This window comes from Thermobia domestica, chromosome 16 (genome assembly GCF_964235325.1).
Source record: "Thermobia domestica chromosome 16, izTheDome1.hap1.1, whole genome shotgun sequence".
Lineage (NCBI taxonomy): Eukaryota > Metazoa > Arthropoda > Insecta > Zygentoma > Lepismatidae > Thermobia > Thermobia domestica.
The window spans coordinates 131073651-131094868 of record NC_137469.1 but is presented as its reverse complement, the minus strand read 5'-3'; the positions used below and the strand labels follow the sequence as shown (position 1 = coordinate 131094868).

General features: G+C 35.9%; 1 protein-coding gene across 1 annotated transcript in view; it reads left to right on the top strand.

Moving 5' to 3' along the window:
* The window catches only part of LOC145673417 (uncharacterized), a 755597-nt gene that overhangs the window by 176473 nt on the left and 557906 nt on the right, over positions 1 to 21218 (top strand). The window contains exon 9 of the mRNA XM_081743106.1: positions 3806 to 3992. Coding sequence (XP_081599232.1) covers positions 3806 to 3992 — 187 coding nt within the window. The remainder of the gene's footprint in view (positions 1 to 3805; positions 3993 to 21218) is intronic.

Here is a 21218-nt window from a genome sequence, read left to right as displayed (position 1 = left end):
GCTGCTGAACGGGACGTTAAACTCAAAATCAATCAATCAATCAATCCCATTTGTCGCTCTTTTTCGAATCACCCCATACCATTATTTTATGAGCCCCTACTGCTATTATTGTTTCTCGCAAACCTTACATTGCTAATGTTTCTTCGCTATTTTAGGTGGCACTTTTAGCTGCCTCAGGCTGTAGAGAGAGAGAGAGAAAGAAAGAGAGAGAGAGAACCGGTTGTTAAAAAATTACAGTAGCACCCGTGTAGTTCCTGACTCTCCTATAGAATATTACAATAAAAAATAATACAATTAAATAGCCATTCAAATTCTAATGGTGCTCCCATAACCTAAACTTTTTAATTGAACATAATACCTATTAAATGAAATGAAATCTTTGAGTTTTACGTCCCACGATTATGCCGGTTAGGCTAAAGGAGACGGTGATTATGAGAAATAAATGAAACAGTGGAATGAGGAAATTAGGAGGAAAAGGGGAGAACCCCGAGAAAACCCACGCACACGGTGTTTGTCAACCACAAAGTTCACTTGGCGGGGAATGGGATCGAAACCGGGACCCCAAGCACCAGAGGTGAACGCTCTGCCACTGAGCCACCGCGGCCCGATAATACCTATTAATCTTTTTTGTACCAAATATCTTTGCCTGTTTAATTTCAATTCAATTTTTTCGTCTTCCCTATAATTACTGTTTTTTTTTTTTTTAAATTTACAAGTGGTAGATGCCTTCTGCCATAGCCATGGGAATCATTGCGCTCCATCTTTGTCGATGTTTCCAGGGTCTACCTTACGATTTTTTTTAAAGTTTAACATCACAGAGTAACGCTGTTTAAGAAAAAATGAGAAGGGTAATTAATGAGTGTGAATGATTGTGAAGTTAATTGTTTTGTGTCTCTTCACCGAGAATTGAACTTAGTACTACGAATACCAAATCCACACGCGCAAGCTACTACATCCTTGTGAAGCGCTGGTGATAATTAGTCTAGGCGCTAGCCCATGTCACGTATGAAATTATACGTGCCCTCATTTTGACTGCTGGGTGTTATTACCCACTTAAAAGAGAGTTAATTTCTTGTGATCTGGTTCATGGTCGTTTAGTCGCCTCATTGAATTCAAGATGGCGGATCGTGATCTTTTTTAACGCCATTTATAGACCGATTTTTATCATCCTTTTTCCTTTAAAAAGAGAACATTGTACTCTATAATATTGTATTCTTTCACTTTTCACCGAAATCTGCCCCATTTTCCTGAAAAAATGGAAAGAGTAGAATTGAAGACAACATTTTATTCTATTTTCGTAATTCTCTCGAAAATGACTAACAATTTAACATTTTAATAACTAACTCTAACTAACTAACTCTATGGTCTATGGAACCCGGAGGTTTAATGCCGCGGTCACAAAAGCTCTCCACTGACTTCTATTCTTAGCTAACTGCATCCAGTTTCCACTTAGTATTCCAATCTCTGCGAGATCCATCTTAATATTGTCCTCCCATCTGCGCCTAGGTCTTCCTAATGGTCGTTTTCCGATTGGTCTTCTAGTCAAGACTTTGAAAGCGTTTTACTTTATTCCATTCTAGCTACATGACCCGCCCACCTAAGCCTCATAGACTTGACGACCCAACAATGTTTGGTTAACCGTATAAAGTATGTAGTTCCTCGTTAAGAAGTTTCCCCCATTCCCATTCCTCTTGGGTCCGAATATTCGTCTCAGGATCTTGTTCTCAAATACTTTCAGTCTATGTTCTTCCCTCAGAGTAAGCGACCATGTTTCGCCACCATACAGAACAACAGGCATGATACCGTTTTGTATATTTTAAGCTTGATTCCTCGACAGAATTCGCGACAACAAGAGATTTTGAACCGAATAGTAACACGAATTCCCTGCTTTTAGTCGACATTTAATTTATTCGTGAATGTGATTTTCCTCTGTTAATACTGATCCTAGATATTTAAAACTATCCACTTTATCAAAAGTATTATTTAATATTTTAACGCATCCATAATTTGCTGTATTACGGTCCCGACGCACTTCCATGTATTTAGTTTGCTCTGTGTTTACTTCTAAACCCATGTCCCTGCAAGCGTTTAATAAAATATCTGTATTTCTTTCTATTATTTTCCTATCATCCCCTATTAAATTTACGTCATCAGGATATGCCATAACCTGGTGAATACAATTCGACTCTAGACCCAGGTTGCTATCTTTGATTTTCCTTATAGCGTATTCCAGAACAAAGTTAAGAAAACATTTTTCAGTATCCCCTTGTACTTCGGCGACTAAGGCACAGTTCATTGCCGAACGCCGACCCCCCTAGAGCAGGGCATGAAGAAACTGAATTATTTGGTTGTTAGTTCCGGGTAGTTTTAAACTTTGTTCCTGCCATTCTGAGATACTTTCACACATCGCGCACTATTCGATACAGTTAGACTTCTTTACCATATGTTCATGCAGTACCTAAAAGCAGTCCTGTTCACTTTAATTTGGGTCAACCTACTTGTTCAACCTACCTGAACATTTCGTTAAAGCTCTCGAACTCTCGTAAGATTGCTTGCAGTCTTCACTCCTACTTCAGTACGCCATAATACACCATAATACAACACGCCAAATTCCTATTTATCACACTTGCTTGTGTAACTTTGAGTTATCACCTATCGATCGCACTTGCTTGTGTAACCTTGAGTTAACAACTATCGACTACCTGCAGGCATCTGGCACCTCTTACGTGAGAGTAGAAACAGAGTTTCTACTGGTCAGGGAAATCAGGGAAGTCTGGGAAAATAATGCAGGTCATGGACAGTTAGGGAAAAAGGCTGAAGATCAGGGAAAGCCAGGGAAATTTTATAAAATATATTTTTCTAACATTAATTGTACAACAATTTCAGTTTAGCCAACCATTAATGATCACAGTATGGAACATTGCTCAAATTTTTATGGATAAGTGAAATGTGCGTATGACCAATTGATTACTATTTGTCTCTATAGAATAAATGTTCTCATATATAAATACACCTATATTTATTCCCTATTTATATGTCAACGTCATCTGACATCAGTGATGAAAGTCAGGGAATTTCCTGCCAACGTTCAGGGAAGGTCAGGGAGATAGATTCCTCCAGATCAGTAGGAACGCTGGGCTACCTTGTGTCCAACATAAATATATGTACTTTTGTGATAGGTACTTGTCATTATGAAATAATTGGAATTACTAAACATTCTGTAAGTATTATCTGTCTTTTGTTGCGATTTCTCATACACCCAATCCAACTTTAATTACATGTGTATGCTGAAAGTTTCAAGATGTGTCCCTGAAAGTTATTCCAGGTAACATATAGATCATCCTTGCTAATTGACAGAAGTTACTATTCTCACAAGTGAAACTCGATTTATTTTATAGCGAAACTCCCTGGCCTATTGGCAAGGACACCTATTTTAAAGTGCGTGGTTCTGGGCCCGACTCTCGGTGAGAGAGCGCAGAAATCATTATGGTAGTTTTAATAATACAATAAGCTGCAGGCCTACATTTCATATAGCCACACTTCTGAGAAGGGACGCTAAGTTTCAACAAACAATACCAAGAATATGTCATCGGCACAAATGGAGATAATTCTGTTATATTTCTTTTTTTAAATTCAAAAACAACCCCATAGTTTATTTCGTAGGTGAACGAAATATTCTGTGAATTGTAAGAGAACATTTTGAACAATAGGTAAATAATAACAAAAAATGCAATGGGAAATTAACTTTTGAAGAGACGAAAGAATTATCAGAAATCTATTGTTTTTTTGTCTCATCTCATTTCAGTCAACAAGGAGAGGAAAATAAAGTAAACGTAATTAAATGGCTAAAGGCATCCCTAAAAGCGTATAGTGAGGGTTCATCAGAAGAAACAGCAAAGGATGATTACTCTAGTAACCTCAACAAAATGGATACAAAGGATTTTTACCTCCATTATACATCTAGGTTTCTAGATCGATTAGTAATATCAGAGGTGAGTGATCCGATTTCCTATTAAAACTGTTCTCTTACGGAACAGAATGGCTTTACCTGAATGGTAGTGGTATGGATGGAAGCTTAATCTACCTCTATACCATTCACCAACCAGCAGCACTTTCTAAACAATAAATCATAACAAACTTATTAACATGTACAAATTTGTATTTTAATTATAGTGTGAATTGCGATTTTCTTGGAAGGGAATGATTGATTAATAGGCTTACCACGTAGGTCAACGGCGGGACAAATGCCTGAATATCAATGGGGATTATGTGGAGTAGTGAGGAAGGACCCACCTACACATTTATTTATAGTTTAAAAATGTATCTTAAAAATAAAGTTTTTATTGCTTAGGGAAACATATATTTGAACGTCGTAGTATCTTAACAACCATATTAATATTACCAATAGCTCTCCACATAACTATGAATTTCATTTTCTTTAAAAAAAATTATTTAAACTTCGCATTGTAACGCCCCCATCAGTAGCCTATCGGACAAGGTGGGAAAACCCAATCCAAGATGGCCGCAGTAGAAATTTACACGCACAAACACCTAGAAAGCTCAGCTGTTATTTTCAATTCGGAAATCCAGAGGCTGTTATAATACATAAATTCATATTAATTATATAAACAAATAACAACACAACAATTTCAGGAAAAAATATTTATTACAAAATTTTTACAACAATCTGTGTTTTCCTCGCTGCCAAGTCAAATCTGGATTCATCAATTATTATATCCATGCAGTTTCAGGAGTGACAAAATTTTAAAAAATCTCAAGAAAGTATCATCCGATGTGTCATAAATCGTTATATCTGAACATTAAATTATATTATCCAATATAGTCAAGGACCTCTCTTGTTTGACACTAATACCTATACTGCAGGCCAGTCAAGGACCTCTTGTTTACTACTAGTATCTTTTCTTTCCTTTAAACAAGAAACTAATTCGCAGCCTTAATCAATACTAAATGAAAATTTCCTTATCATTCAAATCAAAAGAAAAGTTGCCGTAGATACTTATTTTTTTAAAAAAAACACAAATACTATTTTAACTAATTTAAAGCAAATTAGTTTACAAATGAAATGTCACGACGGAAAGCAACCGCAATCGACTTTACTACATTCAATCAAATGCGTTGTAACTTCAAAACATTATCAGTCATAAACCGGTCAAACATTACACTCAAACAATTCGAACACGTCAAACGATTTTTTACTTTTTAGAAAAAAAGAAATAATTTTTACGTTCTGTTTATAAACATTCAAATCAGAATTAATAAGATTTTCGATTGTTACTCCTTTAATCAAAATCAGGAACTTAAAACCGGAAAAGAACACAGGATAACAAGTACACTTCCAAGGTTTCGGGTATAATCCCTTCACCTTTGCTCCCCTGGATTTACCGAGCTTACTCGCGTTAAATCTCTGTATAATTCGCGAAAAATCTTGTCAAATGGAAATCAACCAGACAACCCACTGTAACACATAATTGACGCAGACAAACAATGTACTAGAAAAATTGAAAAAACACTCACCTTTGAATTTCCACCTTGTTACCTTTGATTTTCGTAGTTTTTCTGCCCTCAACTGCCTTGGACTCACTTATCAAACAAGAATAATCCACTGTATAGTGAAGTTATGCTCAGGGTTTAGTTTTAACGATCCCAATTTAAACGGTAACTGAATTGAGAAAAATGGGACGTTAATCCACAATTTCTCACATTCACAAAATTGAGAAATAATTCGGAAACAATTATAATTATGTGATTGTTTGAACTTACGATGTTCCATCGGTTATCTAATGGTGTTGAATAAGGACGTCCGTAACACAATTCGATCTTCAGTCCCTCACGTTCGCTAATATTCATAATTGATGTAAACTGTAATTGAGGAATAAGGTTGCTCCACAGATGTTGTTTCTTCGATATATAGGCACGTAACGCCGCCTTTAAGGTTTTTATGAATCTCTCCGCTGCATTTCCTCCCGGGTGATAAGGACTGAGTCTGATATGACGAATCCCCAATCCAAACACAAATGTTCTAAATTTCTCTGACACAAAGATGGATGTATTGTCTGTCGATATGGCCTCCGGAAAACCTAACCGACTGAAAATCTCCATCATTTTATTTGCTACCACAGTTGAATTGATAGTCCTCAACTTTTCCAATACAACGAAGCCACTGGCGTCATCAACCCCAATCAAAATAAACTTATATCCCTGAGAATTTGGGAGAACACCTACTATATCGAACATCCAATGGGCGTTAATCCTTTTGCTGAATTCAGAAGCTAGATGACCTATCTTCTTTTGATTAATTTCTTTCGATTTTTGACAAACATCACATGTTGAAACAGTCTCTAACATAACTTTTCATTTTTTCCCACGTAAATTTCCTCCTAGGCTTTTTTAATGTTTTATAAGTTCCAGAATGACCTCCCACTAATCTGTCATCATGATGCTATTCTATCAAAACTTTCCGTAGTTTTTTAGGAATTACTATCTTAAATGGATTCGTAACAGATTTGCTCTTCTTCATGAGTATTTTATTATTCAGAACGTATCCTGAAACACTTTCCCCACGCTCTAATTTCTCTATTATTTCATTCAGCTCGATGTCGTTTCACTCTAACTTATCGATCGAATCTTGTACCAAAGGAAGTTTTCCACCTATTAGCTATTTCCATGTTCTTTTTAAAAGCAGCTAGTTCTACAGGTGTTTACAAAATATCGAACTCAAACGGATCATAAATCCTGGTCAGAAAGTCCGCAAATGTATTGTCCGCTGATCTGACATGTTTTATCTTAAAATTGAACTGACACAGTATTTCCACTAATGGACCATACTTAAGGAGTCTTTTGCTATTATTCCAGATCCAAGTTAACGCCTTATTATCTGTGAGCATGTCAAATTCATTAATTAAATAATGTTTATAGCGTGAAATAGTTTTAACAAGGCTAATAAACTCTATTTCATGTATGCTTCGGTGCTTATCAGCATCCGAAAGCCGTTTACTAAAGTAAGGAACAGGTTGAAGATTGGCTTTCTCATTTTCCTGTGAGACGCACCCAGCTACGCTCTTCCCGGAGCCGTCCACATTTACAATGAACCTCTTGTTTAAATCGGGCGTTTTTAATACATTTTCAATCAAAATGTTCTTTAACCTTTCTAGCAACATTTGATGCTCCTTCGTCCATAGAAACTTAACCTTAGGTGACTTCAAGGCACTCAACGGTCTTATTAATTCTTGAAATTCAGAAGAAAACCTTGAATAATAGTTAAATAAACCGAGAATTTTCATAAGACCACGTCTATTTCTAGGAGGAGGGATATTTTTAATAGCTGACACCCTACTAGGATCTATTTCCATTTGATGGCCTTCTATTACATATCCTAAATACTTAATTCGACGGTGAAAGAACATACATTTGTTTGGGAACACAGTAATATTATATTCTTTAAATCGTTCCAATACCTTTTCAACCGTTTTCATATGTTCTTCAATTGAATGGGAAGCTATCAGGACATCATCAAAAATAATTTAACACCATCTTCTCTCATGTCTCCTAAGACCTTTTCCATCGCACGAGACAAAATATTACTTCCAGTCTTAATTCCTACTGAAAGACGAGTATACTGATAGCACCCTTTTGGAGTTACAATAGTTGTAATGTCTCGGGAACCTTTATCTAACTGGATTTGAAAGTACGCACGGCGTAAATCTATTTCCGTGTACACGCGCTTATCCGCTAACCCTGTAAGGTATTCTTCTAAATTAGGAGACGGATATACGTCATTTACTATAAGAGAGTTAGCCTTAATGTAGTTCCCAACAATACAATAAGTATTATTCTTATTCCGAACCAGAAAACAATTACTTGCAAAGTTAAAATGATCAACTTCCTCCAGAATACCCTGATCCAATAACTCTTGAATTTGATCATAGAAAAACTTTTCTTTGTTTTTTGGAATTGGAAATGGTGTATCTTTAAACGGTTTATTATCCTTTAGATATAGTCTATCAATAAAATTTTTAATACACCCTACTCTATCTGATATCAAATCTTTATATTTAGCCTTTATAGAATCAATGAAAGAGAGCACCTCTGGTTCATTAAATCTCCAAGAATCCCGATTATCTTTGTGGTTTTTCAACTGTGTGCATTCCGGGTTATTCACCTGCATGGTAGTCTGATCATGTAAACTATCTGATGTATGAGGCTCCTCAGAAACAAACTTTTTATTTCTCTGAATCAACTTGTGAAAGTTTTCAGCTTGATCGACATCAATATCTGATACCTCAGAGCCGCTACTACCATCTAATGAACACAGCTTATCCATTTTATTCACTGGACCATTGCTATGTCTAAGCTCCACTTTCTTTTCAGCTAAGTTTTCATCCTGAGCTTTCACTAAAGTTTTATTCTTTGATCCTTTCCTCCTACGATTCCTACGCTTGATTTTCTTTCCACTAGTATTAGCATCGGGTTTCACAACACTATCATGATCATTATCTGACAACCTGGCATTGTTCGCCGAATGTTCACTTTGACAAAGTTCAATATTCCGAACTCCAGATGTTAAACCAAAAACCAAAGGTTGATTCAACTTTTCTTTTAAACTATTTTTATTTCCTAATTTGTTCATTACCGAGAATTCACAATACACTGTCCCGAATTTTCCAATTTATTTTTCGGATATTTCATTTGAACCACTCTGATTTCCACAAACACGATCAATCTCTGAGACACAATCGCCCGTTGAAGATGGATTATTATACTGAGTTTCAAATTGATATTTATCCTCGGTCCTTTCAATCGCACCACCTAATGTTTTGCCAAAATTTGTATGAGTTTTATCCATCCATATGGATTCATGGGAATATTCGATTTTACGAACGTCTCCAACTTCTGAATCAATCATAGATCTCAGATGATTCAGCTGGATAGCACTAGGGGCCTGAATTTCTAATAATTTGGATTCAAGCTCTAAATAATCCAAATCACACTATATACTAGCATCATTCTTCCGAAAATTAAATCCATCCTCACAAATAAAAATTGAGGCCATAAAGTTCGAAACAGAAGAACTATCTCGTTTATTCGAGTGATAATAAGTTAACATTTCATCCTTCGGGCCAGGCTCAACACCAAATTTAAATCCCCTCAGATGTTTATTATGTTGAATAATCTTCTTATAATTTAATCTAACCCGCTTCTTACCACCGCGTAGAATCAAACAGTTTCTAGCATAATCAATAACTGAATTTGTTGATCGTAAGAAAGGCGTTCCCAGCAGACACATGCAAGGCAATTGTTCCACAATCTTAAATGATATTCTCTCAAAATGGCCTGAGAGATTCAAAGTCAATATTATCTCCCGGTTCGTTGAAAAATTTAACCCGGCCGGAGCATTTACCACCTTTTCAGGAGTCAAACTAATAAATTTTTCTAATCCACAAAGCCGCACTAAGTCCAGTCGAACAATGTTAAAACTTGAACCTCCATCCACACAAATGTCAGTTAAATAATTATGAATTTTACCAACCACAAAGGAAGCGACGGTATTATCCATTTACTAGGATTAGTTTTAACTGAAGCATTAGGTGTATTAAATTGATCAGACCGCTCATTCGGAACCTTGTTTTTTCTATGAACCTGAGATTCTACTTTCAAACGATTCCTTACATTAGTAGGGTAAGAATTATTTAATCCTTTATTCAGAGAAAAATTTTGATCACCCACTGGCAATTCTGGATTTTTCGAACCCTGATCATGGTTTGACATTACAAAATTAGTCTTTTTCCGAGAAAAACCCATCTCCCTATTATATTCCAATGATTTCTAAAATTTAATTCATATCTACCAGCAATATCCATTAACTCGGATCGGGTAGCTGGGATATAATAATTCAACATTTTATATCTATGATTTGGATTCATGCCGCCTAGTATGATATTAACCATGTCTGACTCACTATCCAAAATATTCAATACATTCATAGGAATTACTATGGATCTCACATACTGATTAACTGATTCAGACATGCGTTGACGTCTATAAATTCTATCAGAAATAAGTGAATGCAATGCAACAGGTGTAATAAAATTATTAACAAGCCTAGATTTTAACTCAGTCCACGATATTTGATGATTTAATGCAAACATAGTTAATTTCAATAACGAACCTTCACATTTCCCGGCAAGAACAGAAAGAATCATACTCAAAGAATAACTAGTATCCATTAGAGTTTCCTCAATATTTGCTAATATCTCAAAAGCTAGCAAACTATTACTGCCATCTGTTGTTTTAAATTCCTTAAATTTTTACTCTAGAAAATCATTAGTTCTTTAAATGTATACTTCATCAGGAGATTATGCCCAACATTTGAAGATTCATTATTACTAGGCAAAGTTGGCAACCCTGTTAATACATTGTCACCCATTTGAGTTCTCTTGGGCGGGGAACAATACCGCGGATGTAACGAAGTCTTGGGAGTTGAATTTCTAATTTGAGAAACCCTTCGGTAATAATCTCTAAGATTCAAATACCTTGAAGGAACCTCATTTTTATGACGACCTGAATTTCCAAAATTTATCGAATTCCTATCATTATTAGTACTAGAACTTATTAAAGGCTCATTAAAAGTAACTTGCCTCTGATCTCGAAAAGATTCATTCAACCTCCCAATATTAACAAATCTACTAAAATTGTATTCATCCGCAGGTGACTGCAAACTACCCCCACATTCCAAACTATTAGTTCTCATAGCTGGTTGTCTAATATGAAAACTACCTTGAGTTGGCGGAGTCAGTGACATATTCAACTGTCCAAAATCAGATCTAGTATCTGTTTCAAAATTACCGGTTCTATCAAATGTTATCAATTCTGAATATTGATCCGGAATATCAATGCTCACATACTCCATCGGATTACACATAAGTAATATTATCGAACAATACAAATATAAATACAACATATTATTAATATAACTATAACACATAAAAATACAATACTAAATACGAACACTTCAGCGACCCAGAATTTTTGACCAAATGGAAATAACCCTAAAGATACCTTGCTTCACCTTAAATCCAATTTATCAAACATACTATTAATTCATAAATGAACAATAAATTTTAATAGCAATAAAATTAAATTCTGAATGCAAAAAAAAAAACAATTTGCGAAATAAAAAAAATAACGAGTTTAAATACTTACAACAAAAAATAACAAACGGACTCGGGTTGGAACCAATTTGTAACGCCCCCATCCGTAGCCTATCGGACAAGGTGGGAAAACCCAATCCAAGATGGCCGCAGTAGAGAATTTACACGCACAAACACCTAGAAAGGTCAGCTGTTATTTTCAATTCGGAAATCCAGAGGCTGTTATAATACATAAATTAATATTAATTATATAAACAAATAACAACACAACAATTTCAGGAAAAAATATTTATTACAAAATTTTTACAACAATCTGTGTTTTCCTCGCTGCCAAGTCAAATCTGGATTCATCAATTATTATATCCATGCAGTTTCAGGAATGACAAAATTTTAAAAAATCTCAAGAAAGTATCATCCGATGTGTCATAAATCGTTATATCTGAACATTAAATTATATTATCCAATATAGTCAAGGACCTCTCTTGTTTGACACTAATACCTATACTGCAGGCCAGTCAAGGACCTCTTGTTTACTACTAGTATCTTTTCTTTCCTTTAAACAAGAAACTAATTCGCAGCCTTAATCAATACTAAATGAAAATTTCCTTATCATTCAAATCAAAAGAAAAGTTGCCGTAGATACTTATTTTTTTAAAAAAACACACATACTATTTTAACTAATTTAAAGCAAATTAGTTTACAAATGAAATGTCACGACGGAAAGCAACCGCAATCGACTTTATTACATTCAATCAAATGCGTTGTAACTTCAAAACATTATCAGTCATAAACCGGTCAAACATTACTCTGAAACAATTCGAACACGTCAAACGATTTTTTACTTTTTAGAAAAAAAGAAATAATTTTTACGTTCTGTTTATAAACATTCAAATCAGAATTAATAAGATTTTCGATTGTTACTCCTTTAATCAAAATCAGGAACTTAAAACCGGAAAAGAGCACAGTATAACAAGTACACTTCCAAGGTTTCGGGTATAATCCCTCCACCTTTGCTCCCCTGGATTTACCGAGCTTACTCGCGTTAAATCTCTGTATAATTCGCGAAAAATCTTGTCAAATGGAAATCAACCAGACAACCCACTGTAACACATAATTGACGCAGACAAACAATGTACTAGAAAAATTGAAAAAACACTCACCTTTGAATTTTCACCTTGTTACCTTTGATTTTCGTAGTTTTTCTGCCCTCAACTGCCTTGGACTCACTTATCAAACAAGAATAATCCACTGTATAGTGACATTATGCTCAGGGTTTAGTTTTAACGATCCCAATTTAAACGGTAACTGAATTGAAAAAATGGGACGTTAATCCACAATTTCTCACATTCACAAAATTGAGAAATAATTCGGAAACAATTATAATTATGTGATTCTGAGTATTACCAAAGCACTTTTCTGTATTTTGCTTGTTAACAGAAAGAGAGATAGCTAAGCCAAGCCTCCCTTTCAATACTTTCATCGACTTTTTAAGCAACACTAATTTCACTAGTTTTTGAAGAACAAACAGACACACGTAATATTGCACCAAATGAAATATTACGATTATCATAATCCTCACGTACTGGGGTTATTCTTATTTCACTTCAGTATAACACACTTCTATAACAACGACTTCAATAACAAACATAAGCGAAGCAAAGCCCAAACGTCCATTTCGATTCGTAATCCATTCGAACAACCAAACAATCCAGATGTTGCACGTTCGGATATTCCAACCCAATTCAGCTAGCCGAGGCAAGCTGCTTGCGGTGGCAAGGCTGTGACCATGCGCTGACGCCTACCAGCGCATAAGCCAAGACCTTGAAGCTCTTGATTGTGAATAGAAAGGAAATCTTCTCACAAGTGTTATTTCATTTATGTCTTTTTCTCCTATTTTTAAAAGTGATGATTTTTTAAAGCTTATGTCTCCTTTAACACATATTATTAAATACATTAATATTATTTAACCATTATTCATCTTAGATTTACTTTTTATTTTTATAATTTCTTGTTTTTTCCTGTAACTTGTAAGGGGCACGTTACAGCATGAAGAATTTTATTTTACCTGCATATTGTGTACTAATAATGAACAACAATTCTCAAAAATCTAATTGTGATACCAAATTATTCTTTAGACCATACCATTCTATGCTGGCTTATAAAATCACGCTTTAATATTAATATTCTGTAGTACATAAATCTCAGAACAGATTATATGAATGAGACTGTTTATACATCTATTCGTTCCTGTAAATTTGAGCTTTTTAGTGCGTTTCTGAAAGCTGGTATTTTTCTTATAAGTTTGTTTATTTTTTCCACTTTTTCCTTATTCGAGTAGTTCAGGATTAGAATTAGGAATTCGAGTTGTGATCTTTAGACATCTATGGCCATGGAAGCTCGTCATGTATGTGGGAGACTAGCCTTGGCGATCATTCTACACGGGGAAGGTAAAGAAAGAAGGAAATAGAGAAGGAAGAAACCGCCCTGCGACCATATTTGCCTAATGTGAATGAGGAAAACCACGAGAAACCTCACTCATGATGGCTGGCCTGAAATAACTTTTTCGATCGAGTGTCCCCATCTCTATCGAACTCAGGAGTTAGATACCTAAACTAAATGTATGACTCTAACTTCCTATAAAATATATGTTTTCTAAAAGTAGTGGAAATGTTTGAGAATTCTTTCGATTCGCGGAAGAAAGCGGACAACGTTTTAGGCGGTCAACGTAGGCGGAGAGAGACTGACTCCCGGGATAAGGAGTCAACCTCTACCACGTGTGAACGGCGTCCTAGAATAGATGGTGGGACCATTCGGACTAGGTATAAGAAACGCACAAGATCAGAGACCAGGGTTTTAAAAAATAGTTAAAAAAGAGAACAAAACATGTGTTTAAAACATGAAAAAGGTGTTCAAAATGTTTTAAACATATTTTGAGACACACACACACATACAAAAGCATGTTTTAAACATCTTAAACAGTTTAAAACATAATATTAAATATATTTCAAAATCATGTAATAACGTATTTATTAAGACTTTTTTGCTTTTGCAACCGATCTTTTCATTTATTTTATTCTCGTTAAGACTATTACTGTATTGGGTACAAAATATTTCACACAAAATAATATTTGTATTTATTTTGTAATAGTATAGTCTAAGTTATTACAAAATAAATACAAATATTATTTAGAAACTAGTTAACAAGGACCCAAGACAACATGATGAGTCATCAATTACGTTGAGTTCATTTTTCTAGTCGCTGCCTTTACCTAGATTTTTAGGTAATTCAAATGCTGGTCACTCTGTAGTTTCTGTGGGTGGCAACACTGAAAATTCTTCCGACTCGTATTTTCGGGTATAGAATATCATTATCTATTATTATGGTACGTTACATTTCATTATCTCTTTTCATTTACGAAAAACGGGCAAAAGAAAAATTGTTAGCTTTTGAAAAATATTTAGTAGTCTACCACCTTAAGTGATTAAAATTAATACACTGCGAAGAGATCAATACCTGCTGTAGCCTAAACGGCAGAGCCGGCTTTAAGGCGATTGGACCGATTGCTCCCAATCGGGCCCCGCGCCTAAGGGGGCCCGCGCTAGTGCCGTCTATTCTACTGTCCAGTTTAATCTACTCTCCAGTGCCGTTTTAATAGCATATTAGGCCGCAGAGCAAACAAGTGTGTTATCGTCCCTATGACTAAATTTTGCTCCTACTACATGTAATTAATACATGCCATTCTGCTAGCGGGGCCCCTGCCCAGGTGGCTATGGTACCATGAAGATGGCTCTAGGTTGTCAAGTACACACAACAACATATTGCGATACAGGTGTATCCATGGACTCCACCAGGGAGGGTATGCGTCTTTCTAACGAGTAAATGAATAGTTTGAATGAAGTTTCTGGATATAAGCAAATATTTTCCGATTTTAATGCTGCAGTAGTTTTTTATTATTTTTTTACGTTTACAACTTCTGTTGTAAGAATAGATATTATGTCCGGGCAGTATTCTGTACATCTCCAACACCCGTAACACTCCTCCAAATTTCCCTATACACGCCCATGTGCGTAAAAATATTGTTTTCTTTTAGTTTGTGTAAAAACATGTATCATTATTCTGGGTGCATTGTTCCAGACTTCTCCGTTAATGTGAGCGGAGAAGTCTGGTGTTTGTTTGTTCTTATCATGCATCACCCACACTTGGCATTCTGATATGGGAATAATAAACTAACATTTTACTGGTATCTGACTTTAATTCAACGGACTAAGACTAGTGCATTGTAAATTCGGAATATTTAAAACCTTATCCTGCGACTTTATCTGGACATTTTGCCGCTCCCATCTTTATCCAGGATTGCACGCATTCCATAGTAACACCCTGTTTTATTTTGAACCCCCCACTAAGTAAAAGTTCATCTCGTTCTTACTGATTATATCATGCGATACTGAATACCGAGATGGTATCAAATAAATCAGCCTCAGTGCGACTTCTTTACATATTATTTCTCTTGTTATGGCTGTATTAAAAATACAAAACCAGAGGATAAACTATGAACATTCTTCCGAAAAGTCCCGTCTAAGTACTTCTTTTTAAATCAAGTCAGGAAAACCGAAAGTATACTAGTGTGCCGGTGCTGTGCCATCAGTTGTAGCTCAGAATACATAATAAATAAATGCAACCTAATTGGGATGGAACTGATGCACAACACGGTACTTAACTGTAAAATTGTGGTTGAATTTAATGAAATTCAATTGCTTCTAATTTGAAAAATGACTAGTAGGGAATAGGTGAGAGAGAGAAAGGTAATGATTAAAAGATAAAGGATGAGCACTAGCCTGATAGATCCAATGAAGCTGGCGTCGTCCTAGTCATCTGGAACGATGAAAGTTCTCCCCTGGAAGAGCCTGGATAAGCTGGAGACAGTCAACATCTGGATCTCTATCCTGTTGATCTGCAAGGGGCGTCGATAATACGTCCTTACGATGATGTCCTCCTACACCTTCATTCTACTAGTCTGCTGAAGCTTAATGAGTCTGCGGTGATAAACCAACAGAATGGTACTTTTGACTATGGAGCTGGTTATTCTCCAACGGTGCGATCCGCTTCTCTCGTCGATCCTGCACCTTAATCGTGTGTCGAATACCCCTGTTGTTGTGTTCCTCTTGGTTTTGTGTCGCTGAAGAATGATGACTTTGGAGTTCAATGAATCGGGAAGTATCAGGCTATGCTTGAAGGTATGCGGAAAGGCAATGAGGAAACTAGTCGTATTTATTAACAAATATGCGTTTACAAAAGCTGTCTGAGAATGTACAATCTTGATCAAAGTTTCCTTCCGATGAATTCTCAAAAGTTCATGATTCTGTCGTTGATAATGCAATTTAATAAAATATTACAAATTAACGAATTAAATTCACAGTTACTTCTAATATACAGTCACTTCACACTAGTATATATTCAATTGGTGGCTGCTTATAAATATTTGTCTTCTAACTCAAATAATCTAATGGAAAACATGTCATCCATCGTCCATCAGTTCCTTAAGGTTTGTGATCGTCTCATCACCATTTCATTTTGTCTGCAGTCAATAACTATTTCAAGCTGATTATATCTTTCATAAGTAACTACCTGCCATGCTCTCACTAGCATACATTACGTTTTCCTGACGAATTATTTTCAAAAAGATACAGCTGTTAAGAAAAGTTCGAACCAAAAATTCACATCAATGTGCATTTCATTACATTTTACAAATATAAACTTATGGAAACATAGATTCACCATTGTATTTCTCGTAAAATTTTAGCCCAATTTTATATATTACATGACCCTCTTCCTACTTAAAAAAAGTCGAGCTCGGTACAAGATGCCGACTTCAGAAATGATAAGCATAATCTCAAATAGATGTCTAGTTCCTGCTGGTGTCGGTTAATGTGTTTCTGTTTTACACCCCTTTACCCGTTTTACAAATAAAATGAAATTTTCGAACTTGAAACACATTGTTATGGGTTATTCTGATCAATCAGGTTTTAGGTCACTCCGGCTGTCTTTGTAGCTGGAAGCACTTTATGCTCGTTTCTTGATATTGGACACTTATCTGCCAAGTTTGGTCAAGAAATTAGATTTCGACATCGATAGGTTTACTTGTAAGAGAAGAAAATTATGAAATACTGGTACAGAACCTTCTTAAAAACTTGCAAGGCACAAGGGAGAAATATGTATTTTAAAATTGATTCACTGTCTGCATTTCCATTTGAGTTATTTCTCTGAACAAGAATTTTAGGAATGATCAAAAGATTGCGATCTTTGCCAATAATTTTAGGAATGATCCAAGAAATTCATCAACAAATTGCAATCTTGGCCAATAATTAATTTTTGGATCAGGGGCGACAAAAATTTTGAACGACTCCTAAATCGAGTTTCCGTATTTTCTACAGACTAACTACATCATACTGAGTTAAATTATGTTTTGGGTTTGGGTATAATGTATGTAGTTCTCTAGATATAAGGCGTTCAATAAAATTTCTGTTTGAAATATGTTGGATGTTTTGATCCAAAAATTAGCTTTTATAAGTTAAGAACTAAACACGCAGAACATTTTGCAGATCATTTTTCACCAAAACATTTTGTAAATAGAAAAAAACGTTATTAAGGGAAATGGGTATTATCACTAGACCAGCAGGGAGATCGCAATATGGGGCCCCGCAAAAATGTTCCCAATCGGGTCCCGCACCATCTAAGGCCAGCCCGTGACGTATGCAAAGTTTGTAAGACATCATCAACGTACTTTTTCTGTCAAATTCCATATATGGGCATCCAGATTGTTCGGTAGTATTGAGAAATGTTGAAAAAATTTACGGGTATGTCTTCTGTGATTCAGTATAATCGATTTGGAAAAAAAGACGTTTAAATATTGTTCAAAGATAAGACATAACAGTTAGTTGGTCACATCAAATCAAATAAAATAATATGTCTGGGAGTAAATTCTGATGTGCAGTATTCGAGAAAATAATACTAATTTCATTTCGCTAGAAATTATATCGTTCGGCTGCCTAAAGTTTTCATTTTGCTGATAGCAAACGCTATTGATGTAAACACTATTATTTGTAGCAAAATACACTGTCAACTAAGTGATCTTTTCCTGTCTGTGACAAACATACAGCTTTACGCATATACTATTAGTTCGTTCGTTCAGATGGCGGGTTTTACCTTTATTTGTGCGAAGTTTCGGCCAAAGCCCATACCTTCATTCTAGTTGTGGAATTCTTGGTTGTTGTTGTTGACGTAGTTATGTTGTTTCATGATTACAACTGTCGCATGTACCTGTTGTGCTTTTGTATGTTAGGTGGAGTTCATCTAGACGGTCCAGGCATTTTGTAAGAGTCTTCTTGGTCTCTTTCTTCCGATGGCTGCGATGTGAGGGTTGTGAGAGTTTCTGACCGCCTCCAGAATTTTGCTGATCGTCGTTGACGAATGTCCTCTAAGATGGGAAGGTCACGGTCCTCGTTTATTTATTCAAATCTAGTGTCCTTTGAGTGGCCTGTAATGGCCCTTGCTACTCTGTTTTGCAGTGGTTGATGGGGGGTTTCAGGCGGCGTTTTGATGTGGTTTCCATGGAGGATGGGCAAATAGTAGGATCGGTTGAATGATCATCTCGTAAACATGTCGTTGAGTTTTGTCTGTAAGGGATGGGGAAAGTACGATTGGAAGAAGTGCCTGCAGCCTTTGCAACTCTTTGTTGTTGGTGGTTGCTACATGGTTGTCAAATAATACATTTCGGTCTAGTTGGACGCCTAAATATTTTCCCTCCTCTGATAGAGTGAGTTGTGATCTTGCCAGATGGAACTGAAGCGACTGTCTATTTTGACTTCTTGTGAAGTCTACGATTACTGTTATTTTGATCTTCCATTCTTCCCTACAGAGGTCCAGCTATTCCAGATGTCTTCGAAGATACACCGTAGCGTATTTGACATTGCCATGGCTCGCGAAGATTGCCGCGTCGTCTACAAAGTTGGCGAGGGTGGTGTTTTGGGTGGTGGGTGTGCCTGCTGTGTATACTCAACCACAAAAGTATCTTCCCCTTAAGTGCTCTAATTCCATTACTTGGGGTCCAGGTCATTTGTAGTTGTGAGAACGCCTAGACAGATGCAACCCAACTTACACGAAACTTTTCTCGACACTGACAGCAGTTGGTAATCCTCATCCAGGTGTTATGCAGGTAAAATTGTAAAGTAGGTGATTAACGAAACAGTTCTCCATTCTAAGATGAATCTCTATGGTTCGGATCGTGTTTTCCAAAGAACATCATGTATTAATCTCAATATTGCTGTGTATGTAATGTATTATTTCTTTACATACTGCATGTTTAGAGAAATAAAAATACTGACAACGCATGAACCAGGAAATGTTTGAAAGTAACTGAAAATATCAAATCTAGAACAACTGCTGGAAATAAGTTTGCAAATGATTGCCTCCATTGAGAGACCTTCTCCAATTCTCCTCATTCCAACATCTTTTTCTTTGTGGAGGACAGAAGAACTTGGTTGTCGCACTGAGTATGTATTGAAATTGAAACATTTTAAAAAGTTTCAACTTGGCCTGGAGTCGAACCCGGGTCTGCCGAATAGAAGTTCAATACGCTAACCACTTGCCTACCGCGTCACTTCATCCTCCATCTAAACTATTAACTAGTTAAAATAGTTGCATGTAATACTATACAAAATACTAATGCTCGTATAATGAGACGTTCCTTATGAGTCATCCCGGCGGGAGTTCATGTGGTTCGAATTCCACTTAATCAGTAGGTTTGACGTCTCATATAGCCTTGCTGCTGAAACGGACGCTAAACTAAAATCAACTCAACTCAACTCAATGAATTACTCGAGATTTTGCTTATTTAACTCAAAAACAAGTTATATAGACCTTCGCCAATGAGGATATTATCACGAAACGTTTTTCAAGTTGAGGCTACTTAATCGTTTTTAACTTTTACCGATTTACATTACTACTATTCTTCCTCATGGTAACTTCTAATTTCCAAAGAAGAAAAGACGGCAGAAATTAATTTCACGGTGAGGTGGACAAACCGTGTGCGTGGGTTTTCTCGGGGTTCCTCCGTTTCCTCCTACTTTCTTCATTTCGCCATTTCATTCATTACTCATCATCACCGTCTCCTTTAGCCGAACCGGCATAAGCGTGGGACGTAAAACTCAAAGATTTACAGTCAATCGCTCAATCACCGTTCTGTTACAATAACGGTGGACTGACCTTTACGATATAAAATGGTAAAGTGTTTGTTATGGGCAAAATTTCGATGAATTTCAATTAAATTATCGAGGTCTAATTATTTCCTTGTTGAATTATCGATAATTTTCAGTGGAGAAACAGATGAAATTTTAAATTCCCAAACCAGGTAGACCAACGTAAGAAGCTACATTACAAATTTCATGTCTATTTTTCTCACAACTTTATGGGCTGACTGCCTTGTGCTCTAAATGCTCCATATAATAATAAACAAGCTTCAGCAATTATTATAATAGAAAGCGGGTGGTAAGCATATATGGATGTGTGATGCGAAGCACTGTATTTTTTGTTTTTCAATTTGTTTATTAACTAATATCGATCGTTTTCGATTATTTTGGCAAACTATCCCATTAGCAATTTATCACATATAGAAAGTGTCGCCCCTCTTCATAAAGGAGAATTTTAAAAAACAAAGGGGAAGTTCTGTTCATTTTCAATAATGGGTTAATATACTGAATTTCAGCTCAGTAAGTTCAGGGGCTTGTGAGTTATGTATTTTTTTTCTAAAGTTCGGATCCCCACTATTCTGTAAGATATTATTAAATGAAAGCAATATGGTAACATCCCAGTTTGGATTAAGGCCTAAACATATAGGGCGAGGGTGAAAAAAATATGATGTTCAGAAGATACTGTCCAGAATGCAGTGAGCAGAGTGTGTCGGTAGGTCCCAGTGGGTCCCAGTAGGTGTTGTGTAGCAGTGGGTCACATGCTGTTGACCCACGCAGGAAACTCGATCAATTTGACCCACTGAC